Here is a 17,054-nt window from a genome sequence, read left to right on the forward strand (position 1 = left end):
GGCTTTTCTCTTGGAATGCGCGTGCGTTTGCGAGGCTCTCTCCCCCCTCGGGCAGCCGAATGCGCGCGCCCATCCGCCAAGAGATACAATTGGGTCTGCTGGGAAAGCGAGGAGGAAGGACGACGTTCGTTGGAGAGAGCGGGGAATGATGGCGTTTAGTTGGGAGAAGGGACAACTTTGTCTCGGCTAAACGGCCAAATCGTGGGCGAGCCACCGCCATGAAGCGAGTCGGGGGTGAGTTTTCTTTCGATCGGGTGCTGTTTGTGCGAAATCGCTTCCACATTTGGGGAGTTTTCGTGACTGAAACTACACTGGGATGAGGAATTGTTTAGTAAGAGTTGAGAGAGCGATCGCGCTGTTTGAATTCGATCTTAATCGCTACTTGAATCGGGGTTACATTCTTCATCACAACCAAATCGATCTCAATGATTCCTGAATAAAGTAGTTGATAGCGAAGTTACTTTACATTGTTACGACTTATCCGGACCCGGTATCTAATTAGCAATCGGTTTACACACAAAGACTATCAAGTTGCCAAAGGCAGACAAGCGCAAAAACAAAATCGCCGATAGTTAACAATTACCTAATGTTACATAATGCTACGAGACGCTTTCATTAATAGTTAACATGATTGCTATGAGGTAAAATAGGTACGTATTTTCATGGAGTACGGTGAATGTTATTTCCGCTCTAAGCGTGGGTGTCTTTTTTTTACTCAGTGAATGATACTGCGGTCAAGCCAGCGGACGTTCGCGTTTTCGTGGTTAAATGAGGGTACGTTCAAAATAGTCTGCCCGCTTAGTCCAAGCATTACGGTAATTTCATTCAAAACAGAAGTACAAGTACAATATTATGTGAATCCCCATGAATGTTCTTTTGCAATACTGTAACTGTAAATTTATATTTTGCCATAATTTTAAAACAAGATGTGTCAATCCTATCAGAAATTATGCAATTTCAGAGATTCAATTTGGAGAAATTTCAAATTAAAGTTGCTACCTGGCTTCGTTGTCATGGTTGCACTTCCCATTTTTGTGGTATACTATAAATCAAGATTTTTTCCATAGTTCCCATGCAAGGTGGGACAATCCTAGTAGGTGACCTCTCTCACAACTCATACACTCAAAATAATGTAATTTCACAGAATACATTTGGAGAAATTTTAAATTAAAGTTGCTAAGGCCATAAAAACACAAGACCGTCATATTCATGTTGTTAAGCTTATATACAATTGTGTGCAAGGGTAAATTTATTACAATAAAGGCTTGCTGTAAATGCCACAGTACTAAAGTAGCTGACTTCATGTTTCCATCCCTTAGATGCCTTCATTTTATGAGTTTAGCTCCGCCGGACCCATGGCACTGCCTGTGTGGAGGTGAAGTGGGATTCGTTCACTGCCAAATATTTTTTAAATTGAGCGTAAACTGAATTTAAACAGAAAAAAAAAGCCAAAATGATCCAAGCTGAAAGCAAAGGAGGTGGTGAGAGGACCCTGAGGAGTGCCTCCCCTCACAGAAATGCTTACAAATCTGACTTCCATGCTATCAAATGCTCCTTTGACGGCTCAAAATCAGAAGGTGTTGCCAAGTCATATGCAAACGGATCCAGCGACGCCCGTGAGGACTCCCGGGGGAGGCCTTTTGGGACCAGAGTTAACAAGATCAAGAACATATTTCTACAAATGGACGGCCAGCAACAGGAGGAGCAACAAGAAGTGAAGGCACCGTTAAAGTCGGATGTTCCCCAGGTGACTTCACCAAAGCTCCAAGTTCCAGTCGGCTCTCACAGGGTTAACTTCAACAGCCCAACAAGTGCAGAATCTCACAATTTAGATAAAGCTCCCAAAGGAGAGGATGTGGAGATTGACAAAGTGTCCATGGCAGAAAAGTTTTCTGTGACTAGAAAAATATTTGAGCGAGGCGTTACAGAGTGTCCTGCTGGTGAAAAATCTTCACAAAACAGACTATCAAATCGTCTGTCTCTAGGAAGTGCGTCTGATGAAGGAAAAACTAAACGAAGAGCATCGGGTTCTTCAGAATCCTTCAAATCTGAGCAGACTAATACATCGAGTTCTAGATGTAGACCGGATGCTGAGAATGAAAAAAAGAATGTGCCAAGGGTGTCCCTAAATTCAGGGCCCCTGTCAAAACGGTTGGAGAATTACGTGGCTGGGAATGATTCAGAGGATAACTACATGGTTGCTGCCAAAGGGGAAACGATGACTGCAAAGTCTGACAATATGGCTGAACACGCAGCCCAAACCTCACCTACAAGAGGCTCACACAAAAGCACTTCTGTTAAAGAAGCTGCAAACGTTTCACCTGGAGCGGATGTCGATAATAAGAACATGTCTCGTGTGACAGGTGTCAATAACAAGGCAACATCCTCCACGTCGAGCTTTGGTCTTAAACCTACATCCCCAGTTGCCAACATTTCTAACAAATCAGTTTCTCCTACAACTGATCCAATTCCCAAACCTGAGAAGACAGCCCCAGTTAGCCATGGATACAAGCGACACTCATCATCCGGGGATGGATTGTGTCAAACATCCGTTGGTGGGGATAAAAGCAAGCCTTGTAAGTCACCGTCAAGTGATGAGACGAAGCAAATGTCCGGCTTGGAGAACACCTACTCAAGTGCATCCACTGAAAAGACCAAATGTAAAAACAGTTCAGCAAAAGGTCCTAAGAAGGAAAATACATCCGGCCAGACCTCCTCGATAGATTCCAGAGGGGTCAGCGTGGTACGAGCTGAGCTAGTAGTGGTTCAGAATGAATCTTCAGAGAGTGAGGAGAATGAAGATATGGATGTTGCAGACAGCACGTTCGTTCAGCCGAAAGATGAATGCCCAACAAACAAACTTAAAACAGGAAATCGGAGCAGTAACCCTCCTGCTCACAGTGTACCAAGAAGCTACCCTGAGCAACGTGGAATTAAAGAGGAGCCTAAGGACAAAGCTGATGAACATGAGGAGGGAGAGCTAGAGGAGCAGAATGAAAAGACCATTGTAAATGGAGCCCCGGTTTACGGTATTGAGAATGCAGCCTTTGTGGACGACAAGGATGGAGACCAGGTCCTAATGGAAGATGATGCAGAAGAAGAGGAGGAGGAAGAAGAGGAAGAGGGAATGTACAGAGAGTATGATGATGATTGTTATGAGGCCCCGGGACTTTCTGACGAAGAGTCGCCACCATCAAAAAGGAAAATCAAGTTTTCTACGGAGCCCATTCTGGTAAGATATCAATACATTTCCTTAAAATGGCTTGCATAATTATTGCATAATGCACAAGACCTTCTTGATAACTCACACATTATTTTCACACCTGAGTTTTTTTCCCTTACAGGAAGGCTTGTGACGATGACTTAAACAACTCAAATAGTGCAAATCACAAAACAGTAGAAAAGAGTATGTCAAAGATAGAATGTCCAACATTTTGGAACATTTTCATCTGGTGTGATCTATTTTGGTATTTTAGCTGTTGTTTTTTTCCCTTCCGTACAGTAGTTAAAACAAAGTAAGAAAAATAATTAAGCCCAATCAATTGTGACAGTGTTTTTGTACTGTTATCTCTGGGTGTGGATCCTCCACAGTCATCCTGGCAGGGGGCTCTGGGAGAGGGGATGAGAGGGTGGGTGGGTGACCTACGTGAAGGCACACAAACAGTTACAACAATTTGCTACACTGAACTTTGCTCAACCACGGTAACAATAGGGATACTTTGTGCAAAGATGTGACTAGGAGAGCCTTCACAAGCTACTTGTTGCTTTTTCATTCCTTCATCACAAAACTATCACTTAATGTTTCCGATTACTGGCCACTTGTGCTATTTAATTTAATTTTCGATGCTGTGTACAGGTATTGGCATTTTGGCTTTCCTGCTAAATTATTAGTACCATGTTGAATAATTAGATCATGCGAACTGATAACTGCCTTCTGCCTGTAGTAGCACATTTGTGCTTTTATACATATTATTCCTTACCACCAGGAATATGTTAAAGATCCTCTAATTAAAAAAAAACATGATTTGCCCTTTTTGAATATTTCTTTGTTTATCTGGCTGTTACCTCAGAAAAGGTTCAAAAGTTGGGAAAGGAGAGTGACCAAAAAGGCCTGAGCTTTTGTAACCCTACACAAGCGTACCAGCTTGTAGAGGGCAATTGCATTGTGTTTGAATCTCGAATCAAGATTAGATCCCGGCATCACCTAAGTCTTCTTAACAGTGAAAGAAAGTATTGTTTTGTGAATGTACTTGTAATTTACTATATTCTTCTGACTATAAGGCGCACTTAAAACCTTTATTTTCTTTCCTTCAAAAATTGTGCGCCTTATGTATGAATTCTACTTGATGAGGATACACTTGCACATTATATTTGGTCAGGAGATCCACTAGTTAAATTCCTCTGTGTTTAAAGGGGTTGCACCATATTGGAATGAATACCCTTGCCCAAATATGATCAGATGTGTTTTAGTACATGTTTGCATAAAACTGCAATCTTAGGCTTTTGCATGCAGATATCGACTAAAAGTTTTCAATGATTAACACTGGCAACAGCAGGTGTGTTGGGAACAAAGACGGAAAATATTTGGATTGGCTGATTTGAATTTTATGTGACATGTTGCACTTGAAGAAGGAAGGTTGGGAATGAGGAACCGGTTATTTAAAGTGTCGTACATTTTAGACCTACCTTGTTTGTTTATGGTAAACTAAATCTAATTTCAAATAGATAGAAATATTAAATTTGGGAATCCCCTAGAAAATACATATTTAAGACTCCCCAAGAAAAACAGAAAGATTGCTCTTGAAAACCACAGTCTAGCTTACTGTAGTTGGGTGTTCAATAAATGGAAACACGGTGACATTTAATTGGAATTGAGCCTTTGGCGCCGTTTAAATTATAAACCCATATGACTGCAGAGTCATAATGACTTTGAGTGAGTGTTTGTGGTTTTAAAATGGGGGGCCTTGTCTTTTGGGAGTCCACGAATTAGAGCCAGAGCTCAATTTTGCGGTCGTCTGATGTGAATTGTTTGTTGTCAATTTCAATTGTTGTGCTTGTCGAAAAACCTTTTACATTGGAATACTCATATTATTTGTCAAGCATTATTGGGCTCGTTGTAATGATTCCAAAACAAATAGGATGTGTCGGCTGGACGTTATCATTACCTTTGTTCAAAGATTTCAGAGAGCTCCTCAGGACAGAAGCAGCAAACCTGTTCAACCTGCTTAGCTTTGCTCTTCTTTAGAAAACATGGTCCTATTTATTATGGTGCTCTGGTTTTCCTTGCAGCCACTTTTTAAATTGCTTGATAGTTTTTATGAATCACTTATAACCCCTTTATGTGCTGTAAACATCACAATGCTTCCACCCCAGTGTCAGCATGAGCTTTTACAGGGGAAAAAAGTACTCTGATTAGTTGTGTTTTGGAGGTCTGCTTGCTTATAATATTACCAGCTGCTCCACCCCGTGGTCGCCCCGCCTATTTTTCTGGTTGGCGTTCTTTGCTGCTCCTGACTCATTTCCCACATTGGTATTCTGTTGTGGGGAGGGGAATGGGGGAAGGATGGCAATGGTTGCAACTTACAATTTTATGCTATAGTTTTTGTGTGTACTCTGCCGTTTCAAATGTAGACATTCACTACACTTGGGTGTGTAGTTTTGGAAGGGATAGCGTGGACCCAGTCTGAACTTGGGTCCAGTGTCAAAGAATAGATTTTGAAATGTTGTAACCTTTGATAGATTGTTTTCCCCCCAGTGTTCTCTTCCCCACCAACCTGTTGTTGGTATTTTACTCTTGTTAGGAATGTAGTGGTTGATTAGGTTACAGCAATAACCGGAACATAGTTGAAATAAAAAGCCCGGGAGTCCATGGCAACAGCCAAAGCATGGAAACGGGTGGGATTGTCAGGGGGATCGTGGGAGCTGTTGAGCGGAATCTTTTGCTTCTGCCAGGGTATTTTTTGCTTTTTTAACCTAATTACCCAATTTCTAATGCATAAACTATCTAGTCCTTGCAGTGTTAAACGTGGCAAATGCGGAAATATGAGGACCCGTACTTTTGGAGGGTTGTCTTACGTTATGCATAAGTAGCATTTCAATATTTCCCACAACAGACCAATTCTGTGTGTATTTTTTCTTTTATTTGACCTGGAAAGTTTAAATTGAAGGCCACCTCCAAGTGTGCCAAAAAGTAGAGAATCCATCATAGCAAATCCACCTTCAAACACGCAAAAGATGTAAAGGCTTGTAATTATTCTTGACAATACTGTGGAACATTTATCCCAGTAGTACATTGCTTCTGGCTTGCAGATGAAAACTAGGAGACTGATGGTTTTCAAGTTTTTAATAACTTTCAGTTAAATTTGCCATCCCTCGAGCATTTCTAAATCAACACATCTGATTGCTATAATATTAAGGCTGCCGTTGACTACTTTTCTATTTGGCTGGATTCTACGGAATTTTTTTCTCCTCGGGACTATTTACCTTCTTTTTCGGATAAAAGAGTACAAACACCCTTTGGAGAATTGATCCTCACTACTATATCCGTTGCTTAGCTTGCCCCAGCTGTGTCCTACTTTCTCCACAGCTTACACTCTGCCCTACTGTGAGGTGTGTAGAAATATAATTCCAACCAGAACACAGCCTAAGAGTCCTAGTCAGAATTTTATATGGCCTGGCTTAAAAAAAACATCACACCTTGTTAAAAAACAGATTCCTTTTTTGGCTTTCTTTTATCTCATCTCATTTTTTGAACCGCTTTATCCTCACTAGGGTCGCGGGGGGTGCTGGATCTTATCCCAGCTGACTTCGGGCCAGAGGCGGAGAACACCCTGAATTGGTGGCCAGCCAATCACACGGCACAAGGAGACAAACAACCATTCATGCTCACACCCATACGTAAAGGCAATTTAAAGTGTCCATCAGCCTACCATGCATGTCTTTGGAATGTGGGAGGAAACCGGAGTGCCTGGAGAAAACCCACACAGGCCCTGGGAGAAGATGCAAACTTCACACAGGTGGACCGACCTGGATTTTAACCCAGGTCCCCCATTGCGAGGCCGACGCGATAATCACTCATCCGCCGGGCCGCCTTGCAAAAGGATGTGTTGCTCATAATAAAATAACTGTTTATTGTGGCCTACATAGGTGTTCAGTACATTCTCAAATGAGGAATATGATCGGCGCAATGATGACGTGGATCCTGTTTCCGCCTCTGCGGAATACGAGTTGGAGAAGAGAGTGGAGAAGATGGACGTGTTCCCTGTGGAAATTGAGAAAGGTTGTCTTTTAATGATACTAGTAAAATATTCCAGTTGAGCTATAATAAATCAAGCCATTCTAGAAGTAGCTTTTAGGGAAAAGCTGTTTTGCAAAGCAATACGAGAAAGCATTCTTTTGTGTTTAACAATGTCTATTGCCGGATGACTCACATTTCAGCTATCAGATATAATAAACACTCATCTTATTCAAGCCTTTTGCATGTCAAATTAGGCCTATCGGCATTCAATTCTCCATATCCAGCCTTTTATGAGTTTGCCATTTGTTTGTATTTAGGAGACAACGGTCTTGGCATCAGCATCATTGGAATGGGGGTGGGAGCTGATCAAGGCCTGGAGAAGCTTGGAATTTTTGTAAAAACCATCACAGAAGAGGGAGCAGCTGAGAGAGATGGACGGTGGGTCACCAGGTCCATATTGTGTCCCCAGCCTTACGCTCAAATGACCTCACGGTTCACTCCCATTACTTTTTATAGTGGTCTCGAGACCAACAAGACATAAATAGCTGCTTCTATTTATAAACTCTGAAGGAAGCTAAGAAAAATAATCTGACTTCCTGTATTTCCTGAGCCTTTTCATAATGTCTGCTTGAGGTTATGGTCCCTCTGTAAAAAAAAAAAAAATGCTTTGCCGAGGGGTCACTATACTTGTCCTCTCTCTTTTTAGAATTGAGGTGAATGACCAGATCGTGGAGGTGGATGGTGTTAGTCTGGTTGGTGTCACACAACTGTTTGCAGCAACCGTTCTTAAGAACACCAAAGGCTCTGTCAGGTTAGCCAAAGCCCATCAAAACTTAAATCTCTTAACCTGTTGATTTCCAAGATTTTTTTTCCCACATATAAGAACGCATGTCTCGTTCAGGTTGAGTTAAAAAGAGATACAAAATGTCAAGTCTGGTGAATGATTTATCATGATGGAATGAAACAATGACGTGTGAAGGTCTCAAGCCTCAACCCATCTATTTTTTACTGTTTTAACACATTGCTGCAAACAGGTTTCTGATCGGTCGAGAAAAGCCGGGGGCACAGAGTGAGGTAGCCCGCCTCATCAGTGAGACCCTAGAGCAGGAGAGGAATCATCATCATCACCAACAGCAGCAACAATTTAACCACCTGGATGATACTTATGAACACTCCACAGAGGAGGTGAGTCAACTGGTGTTGAGTTCATAGAAAGCCCAGCTATTTATCCTACACAAATGATGGGGGGGGGGGGGGGGGGGGGGGGGGGGGGGGGGGGGCACCTTGCTGTGAGTACAACAGGTGCTGCTGCTGTTTTTCAAGGCCCGTCTGGTCACTTTGTGGAATGTGCTTTCTCGGGTCAGGCTTTTCCCCTTATGGTGGAACTTTGCTGTTTTACTGCCAGCTGAACAAATGCTGCATCATTTTAAACAACTACTATTTACTATTAGGGATCTCCTGATCACTTACTTTTGCAAGTGAGTCCGAGTCACCTAATTTTGAGAATCTGCTGACATCGTGTCCCGTTACGATACCAAAGCAATGTATTAATATGTGTATGTAGCTATTTAAAGATAATTGCTATACATTTCAAATGTAATTCATCAAGATTAATTAAATACAAGATGTCTAATTAATAATATTGCCAGAGTTATGCACTTTATTTATTTCGTTAGTATTTTACTCAACTAATGATCCGTGAATAAAAGACATTTTTAAAAATTGAGCCAGAAAAACTTCGGGCCCAGCAGGATTTAGAAAAATTTTCAAGCTGTGGGACTTAGAAAAAAAGTCCCACTGCACAAATACTATTCAAACGCGCCCCAAACTTTGAACGATCGCTGCCAAGCCTCCCATTCAAAATGGATTGGATGTGTCTCACCATCATTGGCAACTCATGAGTTAATAAAAATGTAAACAAATACATTTTTAAAACCATCTTTTCTTTTTACCCAATTTCCATCACATGATCAGATTGGGCACATTCCTACTTAATATTTGTGCTCAACTTTGTGGTCACTGAGAATGAAGTGACAGGAAAGCGGTTGATGCAATAAACTTGCTTCAAATGCGCACGCAGTCCAGCCCCCGTTAAGCTTTCTGTCGACCAGCCTGCCGATGTTTGGATATCATTCCAGAATTTACTTCCGGACCGTGTTGAACTCTGTCACTGGGAGTGTTGTTGACACACGCACAGCATGTTCCCGGGCCTGTCGGGTGTATTATTGTTTGCACTATGTGATGCCATGTGTGATCTGGGATGTCAGGAGGAGCGCTTTGAGGACGACGACAGGGTGAATGAGAGAATCCTTGGCTCCAATTTTTCTCCAGGCCATAAAGTGGAGGTATTTGAGTTGCCCGATTCCGAGGCTTTGTTTATGCCAACTAAAATGGACAGTTCTCAGATGGCCTTCAAATTTAAAGAGGTACACTTTCCGTTCCATTACACTGCTTTTCCAGATGTAAATCAATGTTCATGTTTTGTAGCCAATCGGTGATTGAATGTAATTTTCTCTTCTCATAGCTGCAGCTTAAACACAGCATTTCTTCAGCTGAAATTAATCAACTGAAGGAAAAGGTATGACAGCCAAGACTTCAAATAAAGGTTATAAAAGAATAAAAACTGTAGTTACTCTGGACAAAAATGTACTGGGTAATTGCTTTGCATTCTTTTTTTTCATCGTGCTGTCAGCTAATATACTGAACCGCACATTTAGAGAATACCGTATGGATTGAATTTGTAGTTTTTAAACAACACCTGATGCTTGTCTACACAGCTTAGAGAATCTGAGGAGGACAAATCACTATGGGAAGCCCGAGAGTCTGCAATGGAGCAAAGGTTTGAGGATAGCAATGAAAAAATCCTCAAATTGGAGAGTTATTGCCTTGAAACTCAGACACTGTGCAAGACAATAAACGAACAATTAGCAGAAACCCAAGCCCAGTATGAGACGTTGGACAAAAAGTACAACAAGGCTAAGAAACTCCTCAAAGATTACCAGCAGAAGTGAGTGAACCAATACACAGCTGCCTGTTGTTTGGAATTGCTGTTTGTTGTCGTAAACACCAAATCCTAAATCAAACCACTTGAGAAAAATGTCCGCTGAGTGGGACTACTTCTCCTTAAGAACTAACGATCGTCACAGAGCTGCTTGTAATAGTTGTAAACCACATTTCCAGCGATGATCATGATTATATTTTACACTTAAAACTTATATCCTCGTGTTTTCTCCAGAGAAATCGACTTTGTAAAGAAAGAGGAAGAGCTGAAGAAGAGTATCGACGAAAAAGAAAGATCATACCAAGAACAGCTGGAGATCTTGCAGAATAGGGTAAGACATTATAGACATATTTGACTTAAAATAATAACAAATCACAACATAGTATATCACGCAGTCATGCAAAAGTGATATTGACAAATGCTGGTGTTTGTCCCCAGATAGTTGACTTGCTGTCTGGGGGGGCTTCAAGAGGGGAGCTTCAGAACGCACCAGAAGATGGTCTCAGTTTTCGGGTCTCAGCCACTGATGAAAAGTCAGTGGACTCACTGGCAGGTACAAGGAGGAATTATAATGTATTCACATATGTATATAACGGGATTAATCAGAAAAATATAAACCTCATTTGGTTGGCTATACTTATTGTGTAGAGGAAGACTGGAAGGATTTGCTCCCTGAGACAGAGCTGTTGGATACCAGTGCACACAAAGCAAAAGGCTTATTGGCACAGAAGGCCAAACGTCAGCGTCCTTCTCGAAACAAACTGAAGGAGAGTCTCACCGTGTCCTCAAGCCAAACACAGGTCAGCCAGGGAAATCATCCTTTATATCCAAATGCTATCACGTTGTGGTGTAACACTACAACTGTGTGAGAATCAGCCAGTCCAAACCAAAACTTGTCTCCTTTCTCGTATTCTTCTCGTTCTTAATAAACATCTGCCCGACAGGAAACGGAGGAGGAAGACGAGGATGACCAGGAGGATCAGGAGCTTCCAAGAAGGAGCTCCATCCAGGAAAGCCTGTCCCTCCCAGTGCCCGTCTGCTATTCCATGAATGAAGGAAAAGATGAGTTGAAGAGTAAGGCGGAGCTCTCCAACAGCCCATCTCTGTCACCGTCACAGGGGGACAGTCTTGAAAGCAGTGGAAGTCTGTCTTTGTCCCCTCTAAGTGACGCTTCAACACCATTATCGCCGTCCGGAATCATGCGCAATGTCAAGAAGACGGAGCCCAAAGTCAAAGAAAAAGTGCCCAAAGGTATTGCAGATCTAACTATGATGACACAAAATGTTTCTATATTGTTGCTGGTTGACTTAAATAAAAAATGTGTCTTTTGTTGCAGAGGAAGTCATTGAACCGACATCAGCCACGAAACCTAAAAGACGATTTCCCGACTTTGGGTACGGTTGAAGAATGTTATAGTTTAGTATAATTCAAATCATAGTTACCATTCTCCAACACTCATTAATCCAAGGATTTTTTTTTTCCTTTTCAATAATTTAACAGGGGCCTTCGCAAGTCTGGTGGGAAAGGAAGAAAACATGACAAGGAAGCAATGAGAATGTCTTTGGATAGCAGGTAAAAATTAAAATAATAAACTGGCAATTGACTTAATGTAATGTAACATCACAGATTGGTCCAAAAGTTGAATTATGGAACAAATGGTACAATCCTTGGACCCATTTAACTCTTTTACAGTACAAGTAAAAATTTATATATATATATATATATTTTTTTATATTTTTGCCACAACACCCAAAAAGAACATTTTTGTTTTTGTTATTCTTCATTTTTAGAGGATCAGCAGAGTTACTGGAAGACTCTGGCGGTAACTTGTCTCCTGCAGATTCCATGACCTCTATCCCCACCTGCATGCCCTTCTCTTGGTTCGGAGACAAAGATAAGGACCGAGACCGGGAGCCATCTTCCTCCAGCAGCAGCCTGCCTTACGCCGAGAGCAGCAGTGAGCAAATCCAGGATCGCAAGAACAAGGTATTGAGGTTTGGCCTAACCTTCCATGAAGCAGACTATTTGTACTCATACCAGGCCTAATACAGAAGTATTTTCTCATGTCGTAAATTTCCACTTAACAAAACATAAGCGAGGCCAAAAACCTGATCCCTCTCCCGGCCGGCCCCGTGTTATCATCACGCCATCGAAAGGGCAATACTAGTATGCACTTCCAAACATCTGCTCTTACCGACCTCCTATCCAAATTCCCTACATTATGCAAAAGCCACAAAAAGTGGATCCACATGTTGGCCATCACCGAGAGCTGAGCTGTTAAGAATTTGGTCACTTTTCATCTGCGAATGGTAACGCTTCAAACGCCTCGAGTCAAATTACTGGCTTTTTTCTAGCTCTGTCTTTTTTGGTTGCTCGCCTGCAAATACACAAAAACTGACACGCCATGCTCTGACAAGTGTTTCCATCACATTGTAATAAGATCAAAAGTAAGACGTGGCTGCTACACCTTAGCTCGGTGTGAGTATTGAATCATTCATGTGCACACATCTTACTGAAGCAACCATGTTTTTCTTTGGACAGACAAATCTCTCCTGGTCCTCTTTATTCAGTCGCTCATTAGATTTGGTACAGTATGCCCGTTTTTGTCCACTCATTCAAGCACTACTACTAACAAATCTAGTGCTGACTTTTCTTTACTGGCGTGTTTTAGTGGTGGTATAGCAAATCTATCATGTCAATATTTGCTGATGGCCACAGGACTATTGGCCTTGCTTGCAGTTGGGTCTGCTGATAGTTCATTATTAGCTCATACTTGAGTCAATATCACGGTAAGGAACCCTGATGCCGCCATCTCAATGCCAAAATTGGGCGTTTACTTCTTATTCTTGTTGTTGAGTAGACTTTACTTCAGTTGTTTGTTATTTTCTGGAAGTGGCGGTTTAAGCTTTGGTTATGTCATCGGAGCTTAAATAAAATATTTAAAAAAAATTGGCACTTCCATATCAATGCAATTCAATTTGTATAGGATCAGAAATCCAGTTTCACGTATTCCGTCGTTAGTCACTGTTTTTTTTTTTTTAAAAGAACTCAGCATTGTATTTGTCTGATTAATTTTGATGAGGACACCAAGGGCACTTTATAGTGATATTGACCCACTATTTTACCCGTTAGATGTAGTTTAGATGTCGATTGCTGTTTTTTGGGGGGGTAAATGTCCTAGAATGTAAAGGTAGATTTGTTTAGATGAAAAATGATTGAGTACTCAGTGACCTGGCTTTCCTTAACATTCTAATCCTTTCTCGCGATGACTGCTGTCCTTTCCACCTGTAGATGTATGTGTTATAAATGCGCTCCTTGTCTCCACTTGTTCCACCAGAGTTTGTCAGTCGTAGATGATTGTAACCCAGCCAGTCCCAGTTCAGACATCTCTGGGTTAGTCGCTGAACCCACTCTGTCTGGGCGCTCGCATACTTTAATCTTCTCTTCCAGCGAGGTGAGTGCTCTCCTTGTTGCCAAGTCACAAAAGCTGTGTGGGACGCCTTGATGGTGCTGAAAGGGGATACTCTCAAGCATGCTTTTCAAGGCCCCTCCCCGTTGCAGCTGTGACGAAACCCTGAATAGAGAGGAAATAGAAGAGAACTGCCTAGTGTGTGTGCATGCGTGTGTGTGTGTGTGTGTGTCTTTAAGCCGTTTTGTTTAGTGAATGCCAGCGTCCACTTAGCTTTGTTGTGTGCCATAAACTAGTGCTTGACTTTCTGTTCTGTACGACATGGGTAGACCACAAAAGAATGCGAGTGCTTTGCTGACTGATTTCAAGTGTTAAGGCATAGGTCACATTAAGTGCATCTGGGAATTTCTGTAGTTAGCTCAATAGTCGGTCATCTCGCATGGAGCGTTGTACACAGCATGTAGTAGTTTTATTAGTGTGGGCTTGTTTTGTTTTGGGTTTTTTTTTGCACTTTTTTATCGTCTTGCCAAAGCATGTACCTTGATCATTTTTCATGTTGCACATCACGCATGACATTGAAAGCATCAGTAACACTCATGATAATAGTCAAGTTCTAGGAAAGCTTTGGAAAACAAGAGTTTGAAGTATTTCAATATTACCATGCTTCTTGTGTCTCCGTAGAGTTTGGATGATGAGCCAGCGGCCACAGGCAAAGAATATCAGTGGCAGAACCGTCCTGTCTCTGAATGGACCAATCAACAGGTTTGTCACTGGTTAATGGGCGTAAACATGGACCAGTACACAGCTGAATTTACTGCCAAGGGGATCGACGGGCAACAACTTCTGCACATGGACAGTGAGAAGTTAAAGGTACAAATGAATACATCGAAATAATAGAGTAAGAGACAGGTCAAAGTCAATTCTTCTTTGCCTGTGGAAGACCTCCATCTTGTGGCCTGTTGTGCTCTCTGACTTATTTAATGTAGAATTTGTACATGACTGCGGTAAGTGAATGTCAAGTTTAACGACCGTTGAGCCAAGGCACCCATTTTAAAAACACTTTCAGGATTTATTTTAGGGAATATATTTGTTAGTAAATGTTAGTTTTTAGCATTTTTTTTCTTCCTTAATGCAATCCATGTTGTTTTATTCAATAATTGTTCAGATCATGGCTTGTAAAACCTTCGAAACATTCTCTTTTGGAGTCTTAAATTAAACATGGTGTTCCTCAGGCACTTGGTGTGTCCAGTCAGAGCGACCGATCCACCATCAAGAAAAAGCTCAAGGACATGCGCAAGGCCCAGGAAAAGATGGAGAAGCAAAAAGAAAAACGGGAGAAGGAAATCCGCCGTAGCGGACGGCTTCCGGTCAGTACTGATTCTGTTTGCTGAACTAGTCTACGAAGCTCACAAAGACATTGACGGTTATCTCACACCACGAAGTGCCCACACTGAGCAGACTAAAGTGCCACTTGTGATTTTCGATCATATTTTAGCGCCTGAGATTCCTGTAGCATTATAACGCTAATATAAATCATTATTGTGAGATTGGAAATCTCAGCATGGTGGATTTAGCCTAAAGGCCTCAGAATTATTATTATTTTTTTACCACTATAATGCTACATTAAGTGATAATTATAATGTATGTATTCAGACATGATATGCACATTTTTTTTAATGAAACGTGATATTTTTGCTATTATACCATTACTGTTTTACGTACTTTCTATTGTACAGTGGAGTCAAAAGCACTATTTGTCTTTTTAAGCTTCCATGAACGACAAGGTTTTAAATGTATAAATGCGTTTATACGTGTGCCAATTATCCGCATGACTTTTTCATCTAAATAGTGACAGTTTTATAGTTTCTAATGTTTTCTACTGAGTAGAATAGTTAGGCCAAATTTAGGACCGTGAGGGCTCTGCTTCTGTTAGCCAATAGTGTTGAGTCGGAATCATAACGGTCCATGGAAAAAAAAAAAAAAGATAAAAATGCACACTCACTCGTCCGCTGGACGGTAAACACGTGCCTGGAATAGGATGCCAAGTGCTTCTTCTTCAGTACACTTTTGTATGAAATGGAAAGATATTTGCTCTTATTTCCAGGATTAAGACAAACGTTTTTTAATACAAACAACATATTAAAAAAAAAGATTGTTTACTGATTTTCCTTGGCTGAACACTAACAATTGAAGCCGAGAGATACGTCCCATTTCTTGGAAATGCTGCTGCTTACATTTGACTGCATTCCAATGTGAGTGCACTTTAGCTATTGTCACCAATTATTGATCATTTCGCGTAAAATAAAAACATCATTAAGAATTAATTTTGTTATTCCTTTCCATTTTTGGAAACTAAGGGAAAAGGAAGAGTTTAGTTTACTAACATCAACTACTTAACTCTGGAACTTTTGGAAAATGTAGTGTGCTGTTTTAGGGCTATGACAATATGGCATTTATTCTAGAACATTTGAAATACTCTATGAATTTCTTCTCTTAGCATTCTGTGGGAATTACTAGTATTTATAATTGAGAATATAATGTGCCACTCGGTATAATAGTTCATAACTCTTGAGTTAGTGCCTGTACATTTTTGGGGGGACGATTGGAATCCATTTCACTGCTCTAAATGAAAAAAACATGTTGCTTTTGCTTCAAACCTGTTTAATTTGTTTGAAACAGCAATGACACATTCATCTTGATGATGTATGTAATTTGAAACATCATTCCATTAAACAGATGAATAAAAAGTTTCCCTATGACAACTCTCCAGGACCATGTCAACTTTAAAAACCATAAGATAACAGACATTTACAGACAAGCAGAATAGATAATATTTGACCCTGCATAGATTCTTGTTTTTATATAATACCCTCAAAAGATTTGTTCCTTGCCCAAAGTATCTACCATTTAAAAACACAAATATAGTTAAAAAGGGGGTTGTTCTCTCATAAATATAACTTGAAATCCATTTTAAAAGAACCAAACCCAAAAAAGCAGGTTAGCTAATTCCCATCTATATTGTGGAATAAAAATGGGTTTAGTTCAATTTTCTGTACTGAATAAATCTAAAATTACACGTAAGACTTGCACAAGTAGAACACTGTTTGAGCATTTGTTAGCCAATGATGATGTCCATTTTGAGGTTTGATTAGTAGTGACAGAAAAAGAAATGAAAACTGCTGGGGGAACAAATGCTCAAACAGCCCCCGATGGACTACAAGACAAAGATGAACACTTTGCTAGAGGAGAGCCGTCCGTTCTCATCTAGAACCGGCGAAACGTAGTCAAGTCCTTAGGCTCACTGCTCGGGACGCACCAGTCGTCGGTCTCGTGTTTCGTCTTGTAGTGTTTCCACGCTGACTTATTGTACACTGGGAGCCTCTCGATGGACTCTGTGGAAAGTGCCT

General features: G+C 40.9%; 2 protein-coding genes across 5 annotated transcripts in view; one reads left to right on the forward strand and one right to left on the reverse strand.

Moving 5' to 3' along the window:
* ppp1r9ala (protein phosphatase 1 regulatory subunit 9A-like A) lies at window positions 1–16,409 on the forward strand. Of its 4 annotated transcripts, XM_077617342.1 has the most exons (20): window positions 1–234; window positions 1,320–3,232; window positions 7,147–7,279; window positions 7,555–7,675; window positions 7,944–8,048; window positions 8,272–8,422; window positions 9,505–9,663; window positions 9,762–9,815; window positions 10,015–10,244; window positions 10,473–10,569; window positions 10,677–10,791; window positions 10,887–11,038; window positions 11,183–11,489; window positions 11,575–11,632; window positions 11,739–11,810; window positions 12,029–12,224; window positions 12,780–12,824; window positions 13,576–13,692; window positions 14,329–14,517; window positions 14,880–16,409. In XM_077617342.1, exons 2-20 carry the CDS (start codon window positions 1,454–1,456, stop codon window positions 15,036–15,038), a joined length of 4,239 nt encoding a protein of 1,412 aa, XP_077473468.1. In that variant the 5' UTR covers window positions 1–234; window positions 1,320–1,453; the 3' UTR covers window positions 15,039–16,409. The 4 variants fall into 4 exon arrangements, with proteins under 4 accessions (XP_077473468.1, XP_077473472.1, XP_077473469.1 ...); XM_077617346.1 differs by lacking the exon at window positions 13,576–13,692 and having other exon boundaries at window positions 4–234; XM_077617343.1 differs by lacking the exon at window positions 12,780–12,824 and having other exon boundaries at window positions 4–234.
* The window catches only part of pdk1 (pyruvate dehydrogenase kinase, isozyme 1), a 3,688-nt gene continuing 2,921 nt past the window's right edge, over window positions 16,288–17,054 (reverse strand). Inside the window, exon 11 of the mRNA XM_077617353.1 lies at window positions 16,288–17,052. Coding sequence (XP_077473479.1) covers window positions 16,912–17,052 — 141 coding nt within the window. The 3' untranslated portion in view covers window positions 16,288–16,911. The remainder of the gene's footprint in view (window positions 17,053–17,054) is intronic.

Source organism: Stigmatopora argus, chromosome 13, assembly GCF_051989625.1.
Source record: "Stigmatopora argus isolate UIUO_Sarg chromosome 13, RoL_Sarg_1.0, whole genome shotgun sequence".
Lineage (NCBI taxonomy): Eukaryota > Metazoa > Chordata > Actinopteri > Syngnathiformes > Syngnathidae > Stigmatopora > Stigmatopora argus.

Excerpts from the sequence above, each read along its gene's own strand:
- ppp1r9ala (XM_077617342.1), top strand. The coding sequence starts at position 1,454 with ATGATCCAAGCTGAAAGCAAAGGAGGTGGTGAGAGGACCCTGAGGAGT. Across the intron at positions 9,816-10,014 it reads TTAATCAACTGAAGGAAAAG|CTTAGAGAATCTGAGGAGGA; the intron begins GTATGACAGCCA and ends TTGTCTACACAG. Across the intron at positions 11,811-12,028 it reads AGAATGTCTTTGGATAGCAG|AGGATCAGCAGAGTTACTGG; the intron begins GTAAAAATTAAA and ends CTTCATTTTTAG.